This window comes from Micromesistius poutassou (genome assembly GCF_964030765.1).
Source record: "Micromesistius poutassou genome assembly, chromosome: 2".
In the NCBI taxonomy this organism is placed as follows: domain Eukaryota; kingdom Metazoa; phylum Chordata; class Actinopteri; order Gadiformes; family Gadidae; genus Micromesistius; species Micromesistius poutassou.
Window position 1 is genome coordinate 4375778 of NC_140272.1, and position 20733 is coordinate 4396510.

Consider the following 20733-nt stretch of genomic DNA (forward strand, 5'->3'; position numbering starts at 1 on the left):
GTTGTTGGACGCAGACACCCTCATTTGCATGGCATATTGGTACAGGATATAAAGGATACATATTCAGAGCTGTAGAGTTTTAAAAAACAAACATAAATTTGACAACATTGCCATTTGATTTGCAGGTTGATGAATTGTTGTTGTTGATTATTTTCACTTATCATTCCAGCTTTATATATATATATATAGCAACGCAACATATGTGTACTGCCACTGGAAAGTCATTTTTCACTGCTCTCCTAAAGCGTCTCCAACTGGTCGGTGTTCTCGGTGTTTGTCTGTTTGTTCACTTGGTTTTACTGGCTGTTTCCTGACATAAGGGGAGCGTGATGGTAACGGAGACGTGTTGTAACGCTGTGGGAGAAGCCTCAAGAAACAACAGGGAACGAGGACGGTTCTCCCACAGCCCACCTGATGAAACACACATCAGCCCCTCAATTAGGGAATGATTGGGTAAGCCCTTACCACCCACACAACCACAAACACATCATGCACACACACACACACACACACACACACGTCATGCCTAAACTAAAGACACACACACACACATACACACACACACGTCATGCCTAAACTAAAGACACACACACACACACGCACACACAGACACACACACACACATACACATCATGCAAACACTTATGACACACACACACATCTGGCTTTGTGCGCATCTGGCTTTGCATAACCGCACTCAACAGACAAACGTATTAGAATGCGGCCTCACGCGACGCCACACACACACACTTGTGTGTATCAGAGACGCACTCATCCGGACGGGGCGCGTTGCTCTTAATCAGACGGGGGGGTTGACCCTGCGGGGGGGGGGGTGACCTACATACACCACCAGCTTTAAGTAGCTCTTAATGGCCACGCTGCAGCCAGATGCCCCCCCCCCGACCCCCTCTGGCCCCTCCCCTCCGCTGCCAGTACTGGTGTGAAGAATAGGTTGGAGGTCACCCGAGGACCAATGAACACGAGGCTGGCTGAAAACCAACCAATCCCTGGGGAGGTGGGTGGGGGCAGAGGGTACGTCAGCTCAGGCGCCCTGCTCAAACACCCCCCCTGCCCCTCCCCACCTCTCTCCCTACCTCTCTCCCTCCCTCTCTCCCTCCCCTGTGGTTCTTATGGACGAATCACACGCACACCACCGATGACTGGGCAGAAGAAGAGCTTCAACACAGAGCCTGGGGTCTGGTGTGTGTGAGTGTGTGTGTGTGTGTGTGTGTGTGTGTGTGTGTGTGTGTGTGTGTGTGTGTGTGTGTGTGTGTGTGTGTGTGTGTTCTTCTTTCTTCTTCTTTCTATGGTGATCACCATTTAAGATTGGGACAACTGTTAACTACCAATAAAAACATGAATTAATAAAAAAATTATAAAAATTGAATGAATAAATAACAAGATGAATAAATGATTGAGACTCATGATGTCAGTTTGCTCCATGTACAACGTATCCCCTGATATTCATCAGTTTATATGACTGCTTGCAAATGTCAAAGTAGTGCATAAGATATGAGTATCTTTAAATTATTTATCCAAAGAAAGTATCTAATTACAGAAAATACAAAATGCTGAAACATCAATTCTAATTTACTTATCTTAGCACAACATGTCAGATCATCAGCTATAAACACATAGCTACGCGTGATGTGACACACGAAGGGCAAACACGCCATCTAGTGGTTAAAGACCTCTAGAGTCTAGACTGTAAACTTGGCCATGCATTTCAATTAGTGGTGGATTTAATGATTTGTTTGAATGAATCAGTTTGCATCGATCAGTTCGCCAAGAAGAGTCGTTTGTTCGTTCGCATTTCCGGTAGCGGTGAATCATGGTTCTCAGTCACTGAGTCGGTCAGACTCGGCTGCTCCCTCGTTCTCGTTCAAACGAATAGCGAATGCACAGTTCTCAGCTGAGTCGCTCAGACTCGGCTCCTCCCTCATTCTCATTCTTAAACGAATCACGATCGTGCAATGGTGCAAACGGTCATCAATCAACACAACATTAACTAAGTTCCTTTTAGGAGCGCTTCATGTTCGGAATCGGCTCTCGTGACTTCTCAGTCCTCGAGTCTTCATCGCTAAACACAGTCACGAACGGCAACTCGCAAGTCAGCGCGACTCAGTGACTAGTGGGTGGAGCTGCGAGTCGAGTCACGGCGAACGAAAGATATGAACGAGACGAACTGAAACGGGGAATCAGGTCGGTTCGTTCATGTTAAAGAGTCATTCGTTCGAACTGATTCGTTCACGAACGAGCCATCACTAATTTCAATGATGATCTCCGAAAAGCGCAACTTGTCACAAACTCCTCCGAGCCTTCTCTCCATTCAGCTCCACACACCTGCTGGCATCATCAACTCCACACACCTGCCGGCATTCACCAATCAGCTCCCTCTATATCAACCCCGGTTGTCCAGACGATTGTCGCCAGATCGTAACAGACCCTGAATAGTTTGTATCTTCTTGTGGTCTCTCTGTTTAATCCTTCTTTCTGAAGAACTATTCAGTCCAAACCTTCTAACCAGTGTTTCCTTGTTCCTCAGTTCCATGCTCCTTAGCCCCTCCGTCAGGACTCCACTGGACCCGTAACAGATTCCCACTATTCTCCTGCCCCCCCCGGATTCTCAATAAACACCTCTGTTCCGTCTAAGTTGCCTGAGGGGTATTCCATCAACCAGGCTAAGCACAAAGCGGGGCTTATTTTGCTTATCAGCTTAGATTCCCTATTTAGCCGGGCTTCTTTCAGCTAGAGGGAAGGGAAGGGAATCTCCGCTAAGTAACCATGGCAATTTATCCGACCAAACTAACCTGGTCGGGAGCAGGTTAACTGTCAGGCTAACTTGAGCGGTGTTGCAGAGAAGTTCATCTGTCGGCAACAATTGTACCATCAGAAGGTTCCGCCAAGCCTAGTCCTCACGATTTTGTCATAAATGTAGGCCTACATATATGAAGTAGGCCTACAAACAGCGTATATTTTCACTAAGGGTCTAAGATGAAATGATGCAAATGAAATAATTCAATGAATTGCTATCTATTGTTACTGTAGCTATTTTTTCAACACATTTTTACACAAATCTATGTATTATCGCATAATCAGGAATCAACGGCTGGGTGAATGGTCTAGCACTTGCCCTGTGATACGCGCGACCCGAGTTTGCGTCCAGAGTAGGCTATTTCATAGTATTCTTGGCGTTGGCTTCATTTTGTAATTCCTTTTATTAATTTTATTAATTCCCTAATTAAGAATATTCAAAGAAATGGAAAATAAATGGCATGAAAAGTACTTTGATTTCTCTAGTAATCCTTCCTATATTACTAATTACGTGGGGCTTGAACCCTGGACGACCGGGTGCAAGTCCAACATGTTAATTCGAGACTATCTCCCTGCTTTCGAATATTCAATTAAAATATGTTACGCTTATTACTACTTATGCATTCAACAGATCGCCGATTTTTTTGCCAGGCAGCCTCCCTGTTTCTATTAATGGTTACGGTGTTCCCTTTTTGAGTTATTATATGCGTGTACTCCTCATAGACCTCCACAAGCAGCTTCTGTTCGCCGCTGGAAAAGATCCCGCTCGGTCCTTTTCGGACATTTGATCCATGATTCGACATTCACGGTTCTGGGCTGGTTACATATCTCGTGAACGCGCGTAATCCAGGATAACGTTAGCCTGGCTTGAACTAACCTGAGCAAGGCGCGGCTGAACTGCGTTGATGGAACGGCTTAAGCCTCAAGTGGAAGTTGGCGCTAGTTCTAAGCGTTCTAATCAACTAAGTGCCACTTTCGTTAGCGACTTCGATGAAATACCGCTCTGGTCAATCCTGTGTCGTGCTTTTGGGTCCGCTACCACCCCCCGTGATCGTAACACAACTGAAAAATGGAATTTAAAATAAACCTATGAGAAAAGTATATGATTTAAGCATGTTATTCCAATAGCATATTAAATAAAAAAAACACATTCTGTTATTTATTTCAATCCATCCAATAGTTTTGTAGGACATTGAAAATTCAATAGTTGTAGTATTGTGGCGACCACGGGCGGTCTAGGCCCTGACACACATTTGAAAAGGCAGTCGGACCGATTTGGTCATGGCCGATTCAACGTGTGCAATCGGCTGAAAAGAACACAGATGGCTTTGACGACGGCTGATCGCTGTGCAGGCGGCAGTCGGAATGGTGTGTCAGGGCGTCTTATTGTTTGGACCTTTCGGGGCCCTCAAGGTCCTTTGAGTGGGGTGCAAGGGTCGGGGTTTGTCTCTGTGGGGGTGTATTTGTATTACTGTTAAGGTTCTGTTTCTGACACCGCCACTGAGATGTTAAGTTCATAGGATGTGTCTGTTGTGTTTCCATGATGTGATGACGTTAATAAAGGCAGTAGGCCTGTAGGCCTGTGTAACCTGGGCTCCCGACTCGACCTTCCCGTGCTGCTCTTCAAGAGTTTGAAACTAAACAATGACAAGGCAAAAGAGAGTTTTATCTTCAAAGATAGTATCCTCAATAACTCCTATCCAAAATTCCATTTATGTACGCCTCCACGTGTCGGCCACCAGATGGAGCCACAACCAATCGAAATCCTCTTTTTTATTTATTTTTCCGTGTCAAAATGTAGGCGGTCAAAACATTAAGATAACCTCGAAAAAATAAATGATAAGTTACCATACCTCCATTCTCACAATGCGGTGACAAAACCACCGGCATTGGTTTCCACCTTGTCACCACAGCCCAGACAAGCCGACCACAACCCAACCACCAGGTGCAGACGACACCGTCCTATTCAGGTGAGTCTCCGATTTTTACGCGTCAGAGCCAGGCAACAAAAGTCGCTTTCAGGCAATGTGCAAGTGGGATTATTGAGGTGGGGGAGATAGTTTACAATGTGCGGTCTGGGGGTTGTCCGACAGAAAGAAAAAAAAAAAACACAATGCAAGAGCATTGTCTGCATTTACACGCCCTTTGTACAAGTTATTCCAGCAGCAGGCCATGTCCCAACTCTACCAACATTTGACAGGGAGCACTATACTGTACTCATGGCGCACATCAGATGTCTGAACTCATTGTAAAGGTCACATACAGCGCAGAACCAAAGCAGGTAGAGGCTGGTGGTGGTGGGGGAAATTCATCTCAGCACACTGAACTTCAAAGTGTGTGATGAGATGGCCCTTTTATTATTATTATTTTATACTTATTTTATATTTAAATATTAAACTGCATTTTATTGTTATTGTAATTAATAATAATAATAATAATATCATAGGCCTTTAAAAAATAATATATATATGAATGTATAATATGTAACATCTAGTACAATATATAACTTTCCTCAATTATCGAATCGTTTAAGCCTATATTAAAGAACTTTTGTTTAAAGTTAACATTTTTGGCCCTGTTCTGTGGTATTAAACCAGATTGCAATTAAATCCTGACTAGCAATATGTATATGAAACCACTGCAGTACAGTGCATTAATCTGACGCAAGTCTTTTTAAATTACATCAAAGGTTAGAAGGATTAAGGTAATAATGTATTGTATGTGGCACATGGCAAGCCTCCCGTGTAATGTATTAACACATGAGATTACACTGAGAATAGCAGAATGGAAAGATAGCATAGGTAATCATGTCTGTCTCAGCAATCAAGGAAATGGAGGAGGCCACGGGATGTTATGAAATGAAATGCAAGTGGATCCTCCTTAATATTAAGAAGTGAAAAATATACATTTGCATTGCCAAAGCAGGTGTACAATAAAATAAAAGGTATATAATATATATATACATATCAGATATTATTATACTATACGGAGGACGTGTGCAATAGTGCAATTATGGTGGAAAGAGGGGTGCTATGGTGTCCAGGGGGATGAGCCTGTTTATGGAGAGTTTGAGGTCCTTTCCTCTCTCTCTCTCTCTCTCTCTCTCTCGCTCTCTCTCTCACCCACTCTCTTCCTAATTGTTGTTGTATTAAATCTATAAAACTGAATGTATACATGAAGCTGATGTCCAGAACAACAGAATGAATCTAATGTAGCGCCGTCGTCAGCCTTCCCTCCCCGGTGGGGGAATCAAACGCTGGCTGTCTGATGTCTGCAGAGATAGGGTATTAGTGCAGAGGGATTAAGGCCCGCGGCCGTCAGGAGATCATGGAATACATGAGACTGTTCCAGTGTGTAATCACATAAGACACACATACAACACACAGAGGAGGAGGAGGAGGAGGAAAGGGAGATGGAGGAGGGGGGGAGAGGAGGAGGTGGAGGATAGGGAGAGGGAAAGTGAAGAGGTTGATGGTGGGAAAGAGGAGGAGGAGGAGAGATGTATTTCCAATGTAATGTTATGAGTGAATTAACAACGCAATGTCTGCCAACACCCAGTGGGAGATCCCACCTCAGTGGTGAGGAAATCCACACAGAAAACAAGTTGTGTTCCGTTAAATGTTGGAGCGCAACAGCATGTATGATGTTCAACCAACAGACCAGGAGGAGGAGGAGGATCTTCTGATTATGATTAACGTTATTATCACTAGTGGGACAGCTGGATAGTCTAGTGATTGGCTCCCAGACAGAAGGTTCTGGGTTCAGACCCAATAATGTGAGTGTAGGAGGACCTTGAGTGAGACTCCTGTCCCCTCCCTCACCCTAGGGACATGTATCTGGGACAACCGGGAGACGCTTTGGATTACAGTATCTGCTCAATTACAAAATAGTGAGATTCAAAATATCAGTGAATGTGTTTTCAGACATCTGACCCCCACCTTTGTTGTTTCTATTCTAGTGTATCCACCTTTTAAAAACTGTCTACTTATGAAACAACATTTTTTAGAGCAACAGTTTTAAGCTTTTCATTTTGCAAGCCTGGCTTCCGATGAGCCCATAAACACACTCACGCATGTGCGCGCGCACACACACACACACACACACACACACACACACACACACACAAACACACACACACACACACACACACACACACACACACACACCAACAAACACCCCCACACACCAACGGCATCAAAACCTGCACATTGCAAACACACATCAATTACACGCACACTCATCCTGAGGTCGTGCGCTGGCGTGTGTGCGTTGCCAGATGTTGACCATGGCTGCTGCGCTTAATCCAAAACACGGTGGCAGCGGCGAGCAGGATTTATCTGCGGCCATGAAGCCACCATCTGTCGGCTGCACTGTGCGTCCAAACGCAGACGGCTACAGCAGGAGCAGCCAGGTCCTCCGGCCGCCTCCTGACGACCGGACCCGGGGAACGGCTGGCTCTCACATCCAGAACAGGGTGAGTCAAACGCAGGGAGACCCCGGTAGCTCGGGGGGCGCCCCCCCAGGCATCACGGTGGCCTGTGTGGCGAACCGTTTCTGCAGGTCGGATCTCGTCGCCTTTCCTGTCTAGCGCATGTTTGATTGCAGCCTTTCCTTAGAAGTTTTTTTGTTTCTACTGTTACCTTTACTTTCTGTTACCTTGACTTTTTTACTGTGACCTTTTACGTTAACACGTTTTTTAAAATGTCTTTGCAAGGTGAAGATCGCTTAATGTAAGTTCCCTCAATCTGTGTGAATATGATGACCGCCTCCATTTTGGAAGCATCGGAGCATTAGATTGTTAATTAATGTGTGAGTGATGTTTATTTTGACATTGTTGAGAAAATAATCGGGGAATTACATGTCCTTATTGGCAGATATTTTTGTGTTTCTCATCAAAGAAGTGGCAAAACAACATTTTCATCAGTCCAATATCTATTCTTATTATTATATAATAATACATGACATATTATAGTTATGTTGGATATATTCTTAACAGATTCAACCTTCAGCAATATGATCGATATTGTCATTTAACTAACAACCAATATGAACTATGAAATAATGCAACTTTTTATTGTAAAACTTTATTTGCAGTGGTCCGTAGAATAACGTCTTGGCCTTGCCAGACTTTGATTGATTTCTTTGATCAATTCGTCATAGGATGTTTGTGAGGGCAAAGACCGGGTTCTTGTACTTCATCATCCAAACATCTAAAGCTCTTTCTAATTCCACAAAGAGTTGGAGGCACAGCATGCCTGCACATATCAAAATCAAGGACTTACTGATTAATAGATTTTTTTCTACCATCATCATTTATCGGCATTTAACTGCTGCACACCCATACACCACACATGCATCTAGAAAGGCAATATACCAACAGACATGTTTAATTACATTTAATTTCACACAAGTGCTTGTGTAAACAATGTGGTCTGTACACATGATTACCCCGGGCCCTTCTTAAAATGGAACTGGATAGCATAGCGTTAGGCTGTCTGACTCCCAGTCGAAGGAATCCGGCTTCCCAGCTGCCTGTCTGCACTCTGCCTGTAGGAGTCCATGAGCAACATGACACATCGTGAATCACATCTAAACCACCGTAAGTCGCTTTGGATCAAAGCGTCTGCTAACTGAAGAAACAGTACACGGTAATCAGCGTTAAGTCGTTAAGGTTGCATTATCTCCACGCGGCGTCGTAAAGACAGAGTTAACTTCCTCTTCGTCTCCTAAAGAATAAATATTAGTCTAACGATGGCGATCTGTCCTCTCCTGGGGGCGTCTAGACGCCCGTTAACACGTGTCCTGTTGTGTGGCCGTAGGGTTAGTGTTAACCCTAACCCTAACTCTAACCCTATGAAACGACACTACGGGTATTGTACCTCCATGGAATCAAGACCCGTTTCTGTACAATAATGGTACTTTGGCGCATGCATGCTGGCTGAAAATCAGACAGCTGAAATAAATAACAAAAGCACATGATGTTATTTTTAGATGTGTTAAACTATATGAGAGCTCAAAGTTCGAGGGAAAAGGGTTGAGCGGTGTGATGTCCTTCTGGAGGTCTGGAGTGCTCCTGTATTTAGTACAGCAGTGCTCCTGTATTTATTACAGCAGTAGCAGCTGGTGGCTCCTGGATCTCTGGGACAACATACTCAATTATTAAATGAAATGAGATTAAGAGAGTGATCGAGACAGTATCACGAAAGCGATCATAATCTAGAAGTAAGATGGGATATATATCACATAAAAGATAGACATAGGAAGGTCACATTTTTAATCCCACCTTAATACATTCCAATCATTTGCATGTTTGATTACATTAACGACTTGGCTCAGTATTTCATTCATAAAACCCCTTGTTTTGTAGGCCACCAGTACATATTTTTAGAACGATACATCCAGTTGTTTCATTAGACTGATGGGGATGGAGCCTATGTCTGCGTCTCCACAGGTCCTACACCTGCTCTGTTGTCCACTGACACAGACAACGACTAAGTCCTGATGCCAGGCTAAGGAGGAAGCATAGGTTTCATTGGGGCGTGAATACTTTAATAGTTATTCATATTGCATATCGACACGGTTGCTCTAGGGAGGGTTTCTCTGTGGACACAGGGATGGAAGGACTTTGGATGCATGGGAGCGTTGAAATGTTCCTTTTAGTGTTGTTATGTTTTTCTGGTCATTGTGTAGTTATTAACCGTGAAATGAGTTTCCATGATGGGAAGACATTACTGTGTTTAAAACGGCCACATCGTTTTTCATGCAAGATGTCGCAAACCAACATTTTCATCAGCCTAGGTTACTGTATACACGCAATCTTTCAGGGTTTTACTGTACTACAACTCTCGTGAATACTCTTCTCAAAAGGGTAGTGTATAGCCTACAAAACATCCCATGACGCATCGCGACATGAATGCATCATGTCACAATGACGGAGGATGGAGACGTATGAACTCCTGTTTCAGACTCCAGTATCTATGTACAGTATCCGTCCACCTACACAGCGTCTCTCTGCCCGCCCTCCAACAGGTGGTTTCTATGATCCTCTAACCTCAGCCTCAGTGCTGTGCTCCCCTCAGCAGATACAGCCCCTCCACTAACATAGTGTTTTACAGCATTAATGCCCTACCCTGTCATTTTTATTGGGCAGTAAATCAGACACCAGAGGGAGAGGTTTAGTTACGTCTTCTGACTGGAGACACTAAAACGCCTGTCTGTTGTACTCTGTTCTTTTCCATTAGGTTCTAATGTATTATATTTTGCTCTACTTTATTATACTCTCTTCTGTTCTATTCCAATGTACTACATTCCATTCCATTGGAATATCATTTCATTCCATATTGTTGTTCTACTCTACTGTTCACCATTTCATTATATTCTACTCTATCCTGTTCTATTCCTATCCCTGTGTATTGGTTGGTTCTGAATATCCTCCCTGAGGTCATTCCCCCTCATCAGGAACCTCAACCACTCTCTTACCCTTAGTTCACCCCTCCTGTGTATACACACACACACACACACACACACACACACACACACACACACACACACACACACACACACACACACACACACACACACACACATTATAATGTTGGTGACGATGTTGCCATAGTTGAGTGCCAGTTGAACGAAATTTAATTGGATTTTGGATTAAGCAATTGGCCCTGGGTTGTCCAAAAATGCTTTGACTGGAACAGAAATCAATCCCATTCAGTAACAGAACAAGGCAGATGTATTCCTGTGTGGTAGCAAACAAAGCAACTCCATATTTCACAGCACAGCAGGAATGTATCACAGAAGCTCCATGGATCACTAGTAGCAGTCAGTTCATTGTCACCATCAATGTTCAATTCTGTTCATATGGAGACAACCTTGATTTACAATGAGACATACCAACGCTTGACGGTGATATATCAACATGCTCCTGGTTTCCTTGCTTCTCCCTCACTCTGATGTAGAACATGCTTAAGCTTCCCAAGATGTTTCATTATGAATTTGGCTGTCAGTCTTATCTTCACATCATTGTGAAGCAAGCAGTGTTGGGCAAGTTACTTCAAAAGTGTAATGCATTATTTATTACTTGTTACTGTCATTTCAAAATAACTAGTTACATTACAATATTACTGTCTTTGAATTGTAAGGTATTACACTACTTTTACATTACTTTTGCATTACTCTCGCCAAAATAAAAGGAAATATGGATTTGGTGTTCAATAGATCTTCTTGTGTTTAATGCAGGTCATTACACAGCAGGAGGTGATGTGGTATGGCATAATGACTGAGCTAGGCTTAAGGCCAACAAAAGTACAATATAATGGTCACAGTTATGGCTCATGGTGCAATATATTTTATAATAGAAATACTGTAACTTTAGGTATTCATATTGAAATCAATAGAGCTAGAGCCTACTACTGTACAGTATATTGATTTAAAATGTATATTCCTGTAGTTTTGACCTAACCAGATTTATCATGACATGAGCATTACTACTATGAACAAAACAAAGCCAAGACAACAGTTTTTACTCTTCAAATAAAGTGACCATATTTATTTAATAATAAATATACAATTTGAGTCAATTACAAAATTCACAATCCGTCAACTCAAATGTTCCTATCACTGTCTGTTCCTTTGGTGAGGACTCAATGGTCAGAGGGATTCAATGATCGATGCAGCTGGCCCAAAAAATAGGAGCATTCAAGCTTAAACACTGTCTGCTGTATGAGAGCATGATGGTTATAGCATAGGGTATCAAGGTCTTAAACACTGTCTGCTGTATGAGAGCCTGATGGTTATAGCATAGGATATCAAGGTCTTAAACACTGTCTGCTGTATGAGAGCCTGATGGTTATAGCATAGGATAACATTGCTAGCAGATGCTAATGACCACATGACGACTTCATGTTGATGACATTGTCACTCCTCGTCCGGTAATGTCCTCACAAGTTCATGGTGTAAATATTGCGAGCATTGAATCCAACATCAGCGTTAACTGCTCTTTACATTGGACTGAAACACGTTTACCATATAGAACGATGGAGACCTCACGCAACCCGCGCCCAGTGTACGCTGATTGTCCTTTAATGGCTTCTGGCTTCTGATCCAATCCGCTGGTCGCTTAATGGCTGAATACGTTGAAGCAGAAAATGCCAATGATATGTTTGTGTGTTTGTTTGTGTTGGTCTCACAGCGTGCGTGCCGTCATGGGGAAGATGGGGAGTAAGGTGCTGACAGAGGCCTCTGTGGACGGCGTGCTGCCCCAGGTGAGAGTCCATCAGCACAGCGAACTGACTGCTGTCAACTCACTGCACGGACTGCTCTGAACTGAACCGGCTGTTTGGATCTCACTGTATCAAACAGACTGTTCTGAATTGACTGTTTTGTACTGACTGCTCTGAACTGAACTGGCTGTTTGGATCTCACTGTAACCGTTTTGTACTGACTGCTCTGAACTGACTGTGTACTGACTGTTCTACCCGGACTGTAACAGACTGTGACCTCATAAAAACCTTTTCCTTTACGTTCCAGCCCAAGATTGCTTGATGTGCACAGTGCACAGTTCACAAAGAACACAACACTTCAATGAACCTTTTTGAACCCTTTGAACAAAGCATAACAAGCAGCAGGGCCACTAAGTGCCAGCGTACAAAGGGGCTTGGCTCCACCCTAAAATCAAAACCCATTTCCCTGAAAGAGAATGGACTCAGCGAAGGTACTTCCAGTTATATGGTGCTGTGATTTCAATCATGAGATGAGACAGTGTAAAGTATGCTTCAGTGCTGTCACTAATAAGAACTTGCCGTTGCTGTGACAACCAGGAGGTGTGTCTTAAAGCTTGAATGTTACTTTAGTGTGTGATTGCTATGCAAGTGTGTGTGTGTGTGTGTGTGTGTGTGTGTGTGTGTGTGTGTGTGTGTGTGTGTGTGTGTGTGTGTATGCTTCATGTAGATGTGTGTGTGTGTGTGTGTGTGTGCTTCATGTAGATGTGTGTGTGTGTGTGTGTGTGTGTGTGTGCTCACGCACACATGTGTGGTTAGAATGTGTGAGTGTTAATCATAGTGTCAGAGCCAGCTGCCATTACTGTTACACAACCAGCCTCAGCACCGCCGGTCCTGACCTCCTATTGGACGGCTCAGACAGCCTCTCATTGTGCCTCATCACCTTGAGCCAGGCTCCGGTGTATGTTCAGAATCCGATGGCTTCCATCTCGTCTCATCTCATCTTCCAATCCTTGGTGCAAACGTCCCCTGAGAGAAGAGCCAGTGTGTGGCGGCAGGCACGTGCACAGGAGTTTTGAGGGGCAGGTGCCCAATTGTTGACGGGGGGCGAGCGCTGTTGCGGGCGTGATTGTTGACGACGGGGGGGGGGGGGGGGGTGGATCGCGGACGAGCGCTGTTGTTAACGGGGGGGTTGGATCGCGGACGAGCGCTGTTGTGGGCGCGATTGTTGATGGGGGGGGGGCCTTCGATCGAACACTCCAGGGCACTTTTTAATACGAGGCAAAAAGGGCAGGGGCTCAAGCACCCCTAGGGCCCTATGTGTGCACGTGCCTGTGTGGCGGAGGCCAGGCTCCACAGGGTGCCACTCATCTGTGTTAACGGAGGAGACTCTTCCACAGTTGGATACAGACTCACGCTGTGGGCCCCGTGTACGTGTTGAAAGTAGAAGCTGAGAGCTGATGAATTAAAGAGGAACAGTGAGAGAATCAAGGTTTTTTATACTATATCCAAAAAGACTTGGAGTGGTTAGCGTGGGGGTGGTCACGGAGAATGAGCTGTTGAAAAGAAGGAGGAGAAAGCACCATCTTAGCATTTCTGGAACTGACCATGAAGTTGAAGAGAACCAAAGCTATTCACCTTGGTTTTTCACCACAATTTCAATTCCACTTTCAATTTACGTATTTCCTTCTGCATACATACATACATGTTCTTAATTTTACACATACATTTGTTTTAATGAAATATTTGCAATTTTGTTGAACAATGGTTTCTTCGTACAATGAAGAGTGTGTTCATTCTGAAAGAAAAAAGAAAAAAAAAAAATTAGAAAAAACACTTACAGGCCCCGGACTCCAGCCATGCACCGGACCTCTTCGTCGTCCAAACGTGCCGGTTGTCAGCTTTGGGGAAGTCCTCGGTTGGAACAAGACTGAACAGCAGTGAATTCACTCTTGGTTGGGGATTAGAGATTAAGATTTCCACTGGCGCCCAGATGTGCTTTGGTGGGTAAATCTGTGGATTATGATGTCAGTGAACTCTGCCTGCATGGACAGGAAATTGAATTGCGATAGGATGGTGTGCTCTGGGATTACAGTCAGTCAGGGAGAGAGGCAACGTCGTTGTTTGTGTCTCCTCTCTCTCTCTCTCTCTCAGAGATCACACACTGCTGTTTTATTTAATAGCACTGGTCATAATATATATATATGTCCATTCTAACCTGCTGTGCATGTGTGTATGTGTATGTGTATGTATGCATGTGTGAATGTTTGTGTGTGTATGTATGTGTATGCACGTGTGTGTGTGTGTGTGTGCGTGTATGTTCATGCACGTGTGTTTGTTTATATGTGTGTGTGTGTGTGTGTGTGTGCGTTTGTGTGCGTGTGTGTGTGTGTGTGTGTGTGTGATCCCCAGCCCCCCCCTGCCCCAGCCGCTCCTGTAGCTGCTGTTAAGTTTGCGGATGTGACCAAAGCCAAGCAGATGAAGGTGAAGCTCACCCAGCTGGGGCTCGTCTTCTTCCTGCTCCTCTCTCTGGTCATGACCGGCTGCTTCCTGTGGCAGTACCAGCTGCCCAAGCTCCATGCAGGTGACACACACACACACACACACACACACACACACACACACTTATTCAATGCACAACAGGTGTGCAGCCTCACCAATCAGGCAACCGGTTGAGGAACAAGGGAGCCACGGTGCCCCCCCCCCGCCAGTCTTTTATGTTGTTCGCTGAGCGGTGTGTGATCGCAGCGTGGGCTACTGTTCTGCTTAAGGTCACGTCAGTGGACGGTACCAGGAAAGGAGAATAAATAGAGCGCTGACAGGCCACCAATATCTCTCTCAGCTCTTTGTATCAAACAGGACGACCGTATATCTGTTAAGACTTCATGTGGGCCTAGTGTTCTCTCCCTCCCTCCCTCTCTCTCGCTGTCTCTCTCTCTCTCTTTGTCTCTCTCTTTGTCTCTCTCTCTCCTTCTCTCTCGGTCTCTGTCTCTTTCGTTCCGCTCCTCTCTCTCTCTCTCTCTCTCTCTTTGTCTCTCTCTTTGTCTCTCTCTCTCTCTCTCTCTCTCTCACTCTCTCTCTCAGGCGAGGGACTGGGTCGTAACTCCAGAGCGGAGGAGATGTGTCCCCGGTACCCTGAGCCCCGCCCCCTGGAGCACCCCATCCCCGTCCTGAAGGACTCGCTGGAGAAGGTCACAGCATTATTACAGCAGTACCTCCTCCCCACCACCAGGGGAAAGAACATCGATTTGATTTATTCATTTAAATGAAATATATATATTACGTGTATTTATATTTATTTATATTAGGTTATATTCTCAATGCTTGCTTCAGTAAATCATTATATAACGTCAGTAATATAATGAATATAAGTAAAACAATAATGGCTTGTTAATTACTAATGAATGAACATGAACATTTTTATAAAGTGTTACCCTTGCTTCAACAGCTTTCATCTCTTTAAAACATTTGTTTCATACAAGCGGCACGTTCTACTCATCAGTGGACGTGTTTAAAGTTACCTCACGACTTTCAGCCCACAGCATCAAAGACTCATTATCACCATAATTACTGATCAGCATCAGGGAGTGAGATGAAGGATTCATTGAACCGTGAAAACTAACACTTTTCAGAGGGTAGAAATACACATTTGTATTCTTATATAGCATTAGCATAGGAGCTAGGGTTAATGGGTTAGCTTTTGTGGGTTAGCTTTTAAATAAAGTGTCACAGTCACTCCTTTCGGTCTTTTGTCACGCACTCCCGCCACACATTGTATTTCTCACGCGGAAAAATCAAGGCTATATTTAATATGCCGCAGCCACGCCGCTCTCACTATGGAGGAATCAGGCACGTCTTCCCTGGATTTCTTAGTCAAGCCTGCCAATCAAAAAGTTTGAGTTTGTGACTCTTTTCTGCAAGTCTGAGCACTTATTAATAACAACGGGGGGGGGGGGGGGTGTCTTAATGTTTGTTAGCTAATGTGTACTTACTAACGAGCAGCGGTGGCTTGCGTTGGCGTTAGCTGACGTGCTAATGACGGGCGTGCTAATGGCTGAGGTGCTAATGGCTGCTCTGTCCCGGGTGTAGGTGGACGCACTGCTCCGCCAGAGCGTCAACGCCGTCAGCCTGCCCGCGCTGTCCGCCATCGTCATCTTCAACGACACGGTGCTGTGGACCGGGAACTTTGGGAAGAGGAACCGGACGGACCCCCTCTCTGGCCCCCCTAACGAGTACACCATCTACAGGTGAGGCTCCCCCTAACGAGTACACCATCTACAGGTGAGGCTCCCCCTAACGAGTACACCATCTACAGGTGAGGTGAGGCTCCCCCTAACGAGTACACCATCTACAGGTGAGGGTCCCCCTAACGAGTACACCATCTACAGGTGAGGCTCCCCCTAACGAATACACCATCTACAGGTGAGGTGAGGGCCCCCCTAACGAGTACACCATCTACAGGTGAGGTGAGGTCCCCCCTAACGAGTACACCATCTACAGGTGAGGGTCCCCCTAACGAGTACACCATCTACAGGTGAGGCTCCCCCTAACGAGTACACCATCTACAGGTGAGGCTCCCCCTAACGAATACACCATCTACAGGTGAGGTGAGGCTCCCCCTAACGAGTACACCATCTACAGGTGAGGGTCCCCCTAACGAGTACACCATCTACAGGTGAGGCTCCCCCTAACGAGTACACCATCTACAGGTGAGGTGAGGCTCCCCCTAACGAGTACACCATCTACAGGTGAGGCTCCCCCTAACGAGTACACCCTCTACAGGTGAGGTGAGGTCCCCCCTAATGAGTACACCATCTACAGGTGAGGCTCCCCCTAACGAGTACACCATCTACAGGTGAGGCTCCCCCTAACGAGTACACCATCTACAGGTGAGGCTCCCCCTAACGAGTACACCATCTACAGGTGAGGTGAGATCCCCCCTAACGAGTACACCATCTACAGGTGAGGTGAGGTCTCCCCTAACGAGTACACCATCTACAGGTGAGGGTCCCCCTAACGAGTACACCATCTACAGGTGAGGCTCCCCCTAACGAATACACCATCTACAGGTGAGGTGAGGGCCCCCCTAACGAGTACACCATCTACAGGTGAGGTGAGGCTCCCCCTAACGAGTACACCATCTACAGGTGAGGCTCCCCCTAACGAGTACACCATCTACAGGTGAGGCTCCCCCTAACGAGTACACCATCTACAGGTGAGGTGAGGCTCCCCCTAACGAGTACACCATCTACAGGTGAGGTGAGGTCCCCCCTAACGAGTACACCATCTACAGGTGAGGCTCCCCCTAACGAGTACACCATCTACAGGTGAGGCTCCCCCTAACGAGTACACCATCTACAGGTGAGGCTCCCCCTAACGAGTACACCATCTACAGGTGAGGTGAGATCCCCCCTAACGAGTACACCATCTACAGGTGAGGTGAGGTCTCCCCTAACGAGTACACCATCTACAGGTGAGGGTCCCCCTAACGAGTACACCATCTACAGGTGAGGCTCCCCCTAACGAATACACCATCTACAGGTGAGGTGAGGGCCCCCCTAACGAGTACACCATCTACAGGTGAGGTGAGGTCCCCCCTAACGAGTACACCATCTACAGGTGAGGCTCCCCCTAACGAGTACACCATCTACAGGTTTTGTCCTTTTCTGCCTGGTGACAAGGTTTTTGTTGTCCAATCCTTTTATCCGGATGGTTTTCCGGGTGTATGGGAAGAGAGGAGGGTGGATACGTGTGGAATAAATCTGTGACTGGAACAACATTGAAAATTCAAACAAAAGCCCCAGTGAGCTCCACCGCTGTAGTGAGTACACATTAAAGTACTGAGTATCACCGCTGTAGTGTGATAGTACATATTAAAGTACTGAGTATCACTGGAGTACACATTTATCTCCTCAGATGTTTTAGCTCCAGCCAGCTCTTATGAGCTCCCTCACTCATCCTCCATTCGCCCTTGGCTTGTCAACATATTTAAAAGATATGGATCCTAGGTGGGTCAGCAACACGGAGGCCTCGTGGTTGTGGCGGGTTAGGGTTAGCGATATGATGTGTGTTTCATGTGTTTGTGTGTGGTGTGTGGTGTGTTTAAAAAAAGACTACTCTCAGGGTTGTGTGGAGTATGGGCCACGAGAGTTGCAGACTCTTATAACTTGGGCATTCCCGTGCTGCTCGCCACATTATTATCAAAAACATATGCTACACATAAGCTAGGTTTAGTGTACAATGTAACAATGTAACAATCCTATTGTTTGAGTGTGTCAGAATACGTTTTCCTGCAGTCTGCATCGGCAACACGCATGTAGCACACCCCAGAGATCATGACACAAACATGGCTTTGAACGATCTCTCCCACAGGATCGCCAGCCTCTCCAAGATCTTCCCCACGCTGATGCTGTACAAGCTGTGGGAGGACGGGCGCATCGGCTCCCTGGACGACCCCCTGGAGAAGTACATCGAGAACTTCACCATCAAGAACCCGCTGGGCAGGATGCGGGACTCTGAGCTGAAGTACGTGACGGACGGGCTGATCTTCCTGGACAGCGGCGAGGTCTCCATCCGCTCCTCCTCCGTCACGCTGAGACGCATGGCCAGCCAGCTCTCAGGTGAGGGTGAGGGTGAGGGTTAAGGTTAGGGTGAGGGTTAGGGTTACGCCGCGTTTACAGTGTACAGTGTGAGCACGGCGTGAGGGTTAGGGTGAGGGTTAGGGTTAGGGTGACCCTAACACGTCTGCTCAGAGTTGAACTAAGTACTGTATATTTGTATTCTTATTGGTGTTTGTTTTCTTACTTTCTAGAGTTGGTTGTTTCTCTTATCTGTTCCCTCTCCTGGGTTTCATTCTCATTTCCAGACATATACACGGGATTACTCATCAGTTTGAATCACCTCCCTCGTCTCATTTGAATAACAGCGAGAACACAAATGATCATGTGGTTTTCCAATTTGTGCGTGTATAATGGCGGTGATACAAACCAATTTACCGCTGGCACCATAAAAAGGGCCAATAAACCAACCCACTCTGCATAATAGAAACACAAGATGGTCTTCCTTCCTTGCTCCCACGTCTTCCTCCGGCAGGACTCCCGAGGAGGCTGCGAGCCACCAACCTGCTCTGGAAGGGGAAAACCCATTCGGCCCTCAACCTGCTCCAGGACGATGTGCTGGTGGCCGACCCGGGCACCAAGTAGGTCTGATCTGCTGAAGAATCCTGCTGATCTATGTGGGTCAGGGGGACAGGATGCTGCCCTCCACTCCCTGTCCGACCCTGATCACCAGGAAGTGGTTTATCATAACGCTGTTGTATTTGTTGGTCATTCCTGTCCAATGTTTTATGTTGCAGGGTTTTTTTGAACTACACTGTTTCCCCCCTGGGGACTTTACTTACTTCACAAAGGAGTGCATACACTGAATTTTATATATATTTTATACTGTATAGTAAGGCTGTAGCTTTTTCATGCTGCTCAGCAGGTGTTGTTTTCCTTTGTCACTCGTACCTTTCCTCCAGATGTCACTATAGCAACCTGGCCTTCTCCCTGCTGGCCCACACCATGGCAGAGAGGGTTCTGGGCGTGGACTACCAGCGCTGGGTCATGGACAACATCCTGGAGCGGCTGGGCATGGAGGACACGGGCTTCGACCTCAGCCCGGGGCTGCAGGCCCAGCTGGCTGTGGGCGTGTACTCCAGCGGGCAGCCGGCGCCCCTCTACGACCTGGGCTGGTACCGGCCCTCCGGTCAGATGTTCTCCACGGCCGCCGACCTGGCCAAGCTGGCCATGATGCTACTGGGCACGTACCACCGCAAGCTCCTGGAGCCCGACACCCTGAAGATCATGCTCACGCCGCTGTTCCGCTGCGAGAAGGACTACTTCGCCAACCGCACCGGCACGCCCTGGGAGGTGAACGAGCAGCTGGGCTACGAGGTGGTGCGCAAGGACGGGGATCTGGACGGCTACTCTGCCACCTTCTCTCTGGTGCCCCGGCTCAAGCTGGGCCTGGTGCTGCTGATGGCGGGGGCCCGGCCCCCCGGCCAGGACCTGGTGGCCCAGACCTACGGCCTCATCGTGCCGGCCCTGGAGAAGGCCTTCCGCGAGGCCCGGAAGGGGCTCTCGCCTCCCCCCAACCCCGAGGCCTACGTGGGCTTCTTCACCTACGGGAACATCACCTTCTACCAGATCCGGGCGGGGCCGGACGGGGTGCTCAGCATGCAGCAGTTCGGGCCCCAGATCGAGGAGCTGATCCCGGAGCGCTACCGCACCATCAAGCTCAACTACCTGGTGGAGCGGGTGTTCAGGGTGGTGTTCGAGAAGGAGTACCCCTGCGTGCTGCGGGTCAGCACCGCCTCCGTGTCGCTGGAGGCCCAGGACGGCCAGCTCTTCAACTTCTACACGCTGGACCGACGGGGGCTGTCCCCCGGGTTCGACGCCCCGGGGCTGAACACGTACAACGTGGTTCGAATAGCACGGAAACCCTCCTTCTCCAGCTGAGTACCGCCGCTGGTATTGAAACCAGCATTTCTGGAACAAAGAGGCAGATGATCTGAGGAGCTGAGAATGGGAGCCTCCAAGGACACTCACGGAAGACTCTACGGAGCAGGAGGACAATGTGCGGTGAGGACCGGGAAATTCATTATGCTTACCTTTATTCGTGGAATCTGTTCAGAAGAAATTTATTTATTTTGTGTAAA

The 20733-nt window shown here is 46.6% G+C and overlaps 1 protein-coding gene across 1 annotated transcript; it reads left to right on the forward strand.

The window, feature by feature from the left end:
• Nucleotides 1–12020: 12020 nt before the first annotated feature.
• lactbl1b (lactamase, beta-like 1b) lies at nucleotides 12021–20533 on the forward strand (the record flags this gene model as incomplete). Its single annotated transcript, XM_084464245.1, has 7 exons — nucleotides 12021–12080; nucleotides 14448–14619; nucleotides 15120–15226; nucleotides 16125–16282; nucleotides 18408–18655; nucleotides 19128–19233; nucleotides 19555–20533. The coding sequence occupies 7 exons, from the start codon at nucleotides 12021–12023 to the stop codon at nucleotides 20531–20533; spliced, it is 1830 nt and encodes a 609-aa protein (XP_084320371.1).
• Between the last annotated feature and the right edge of the window lie 200 nt (nucleotides 20534–20733).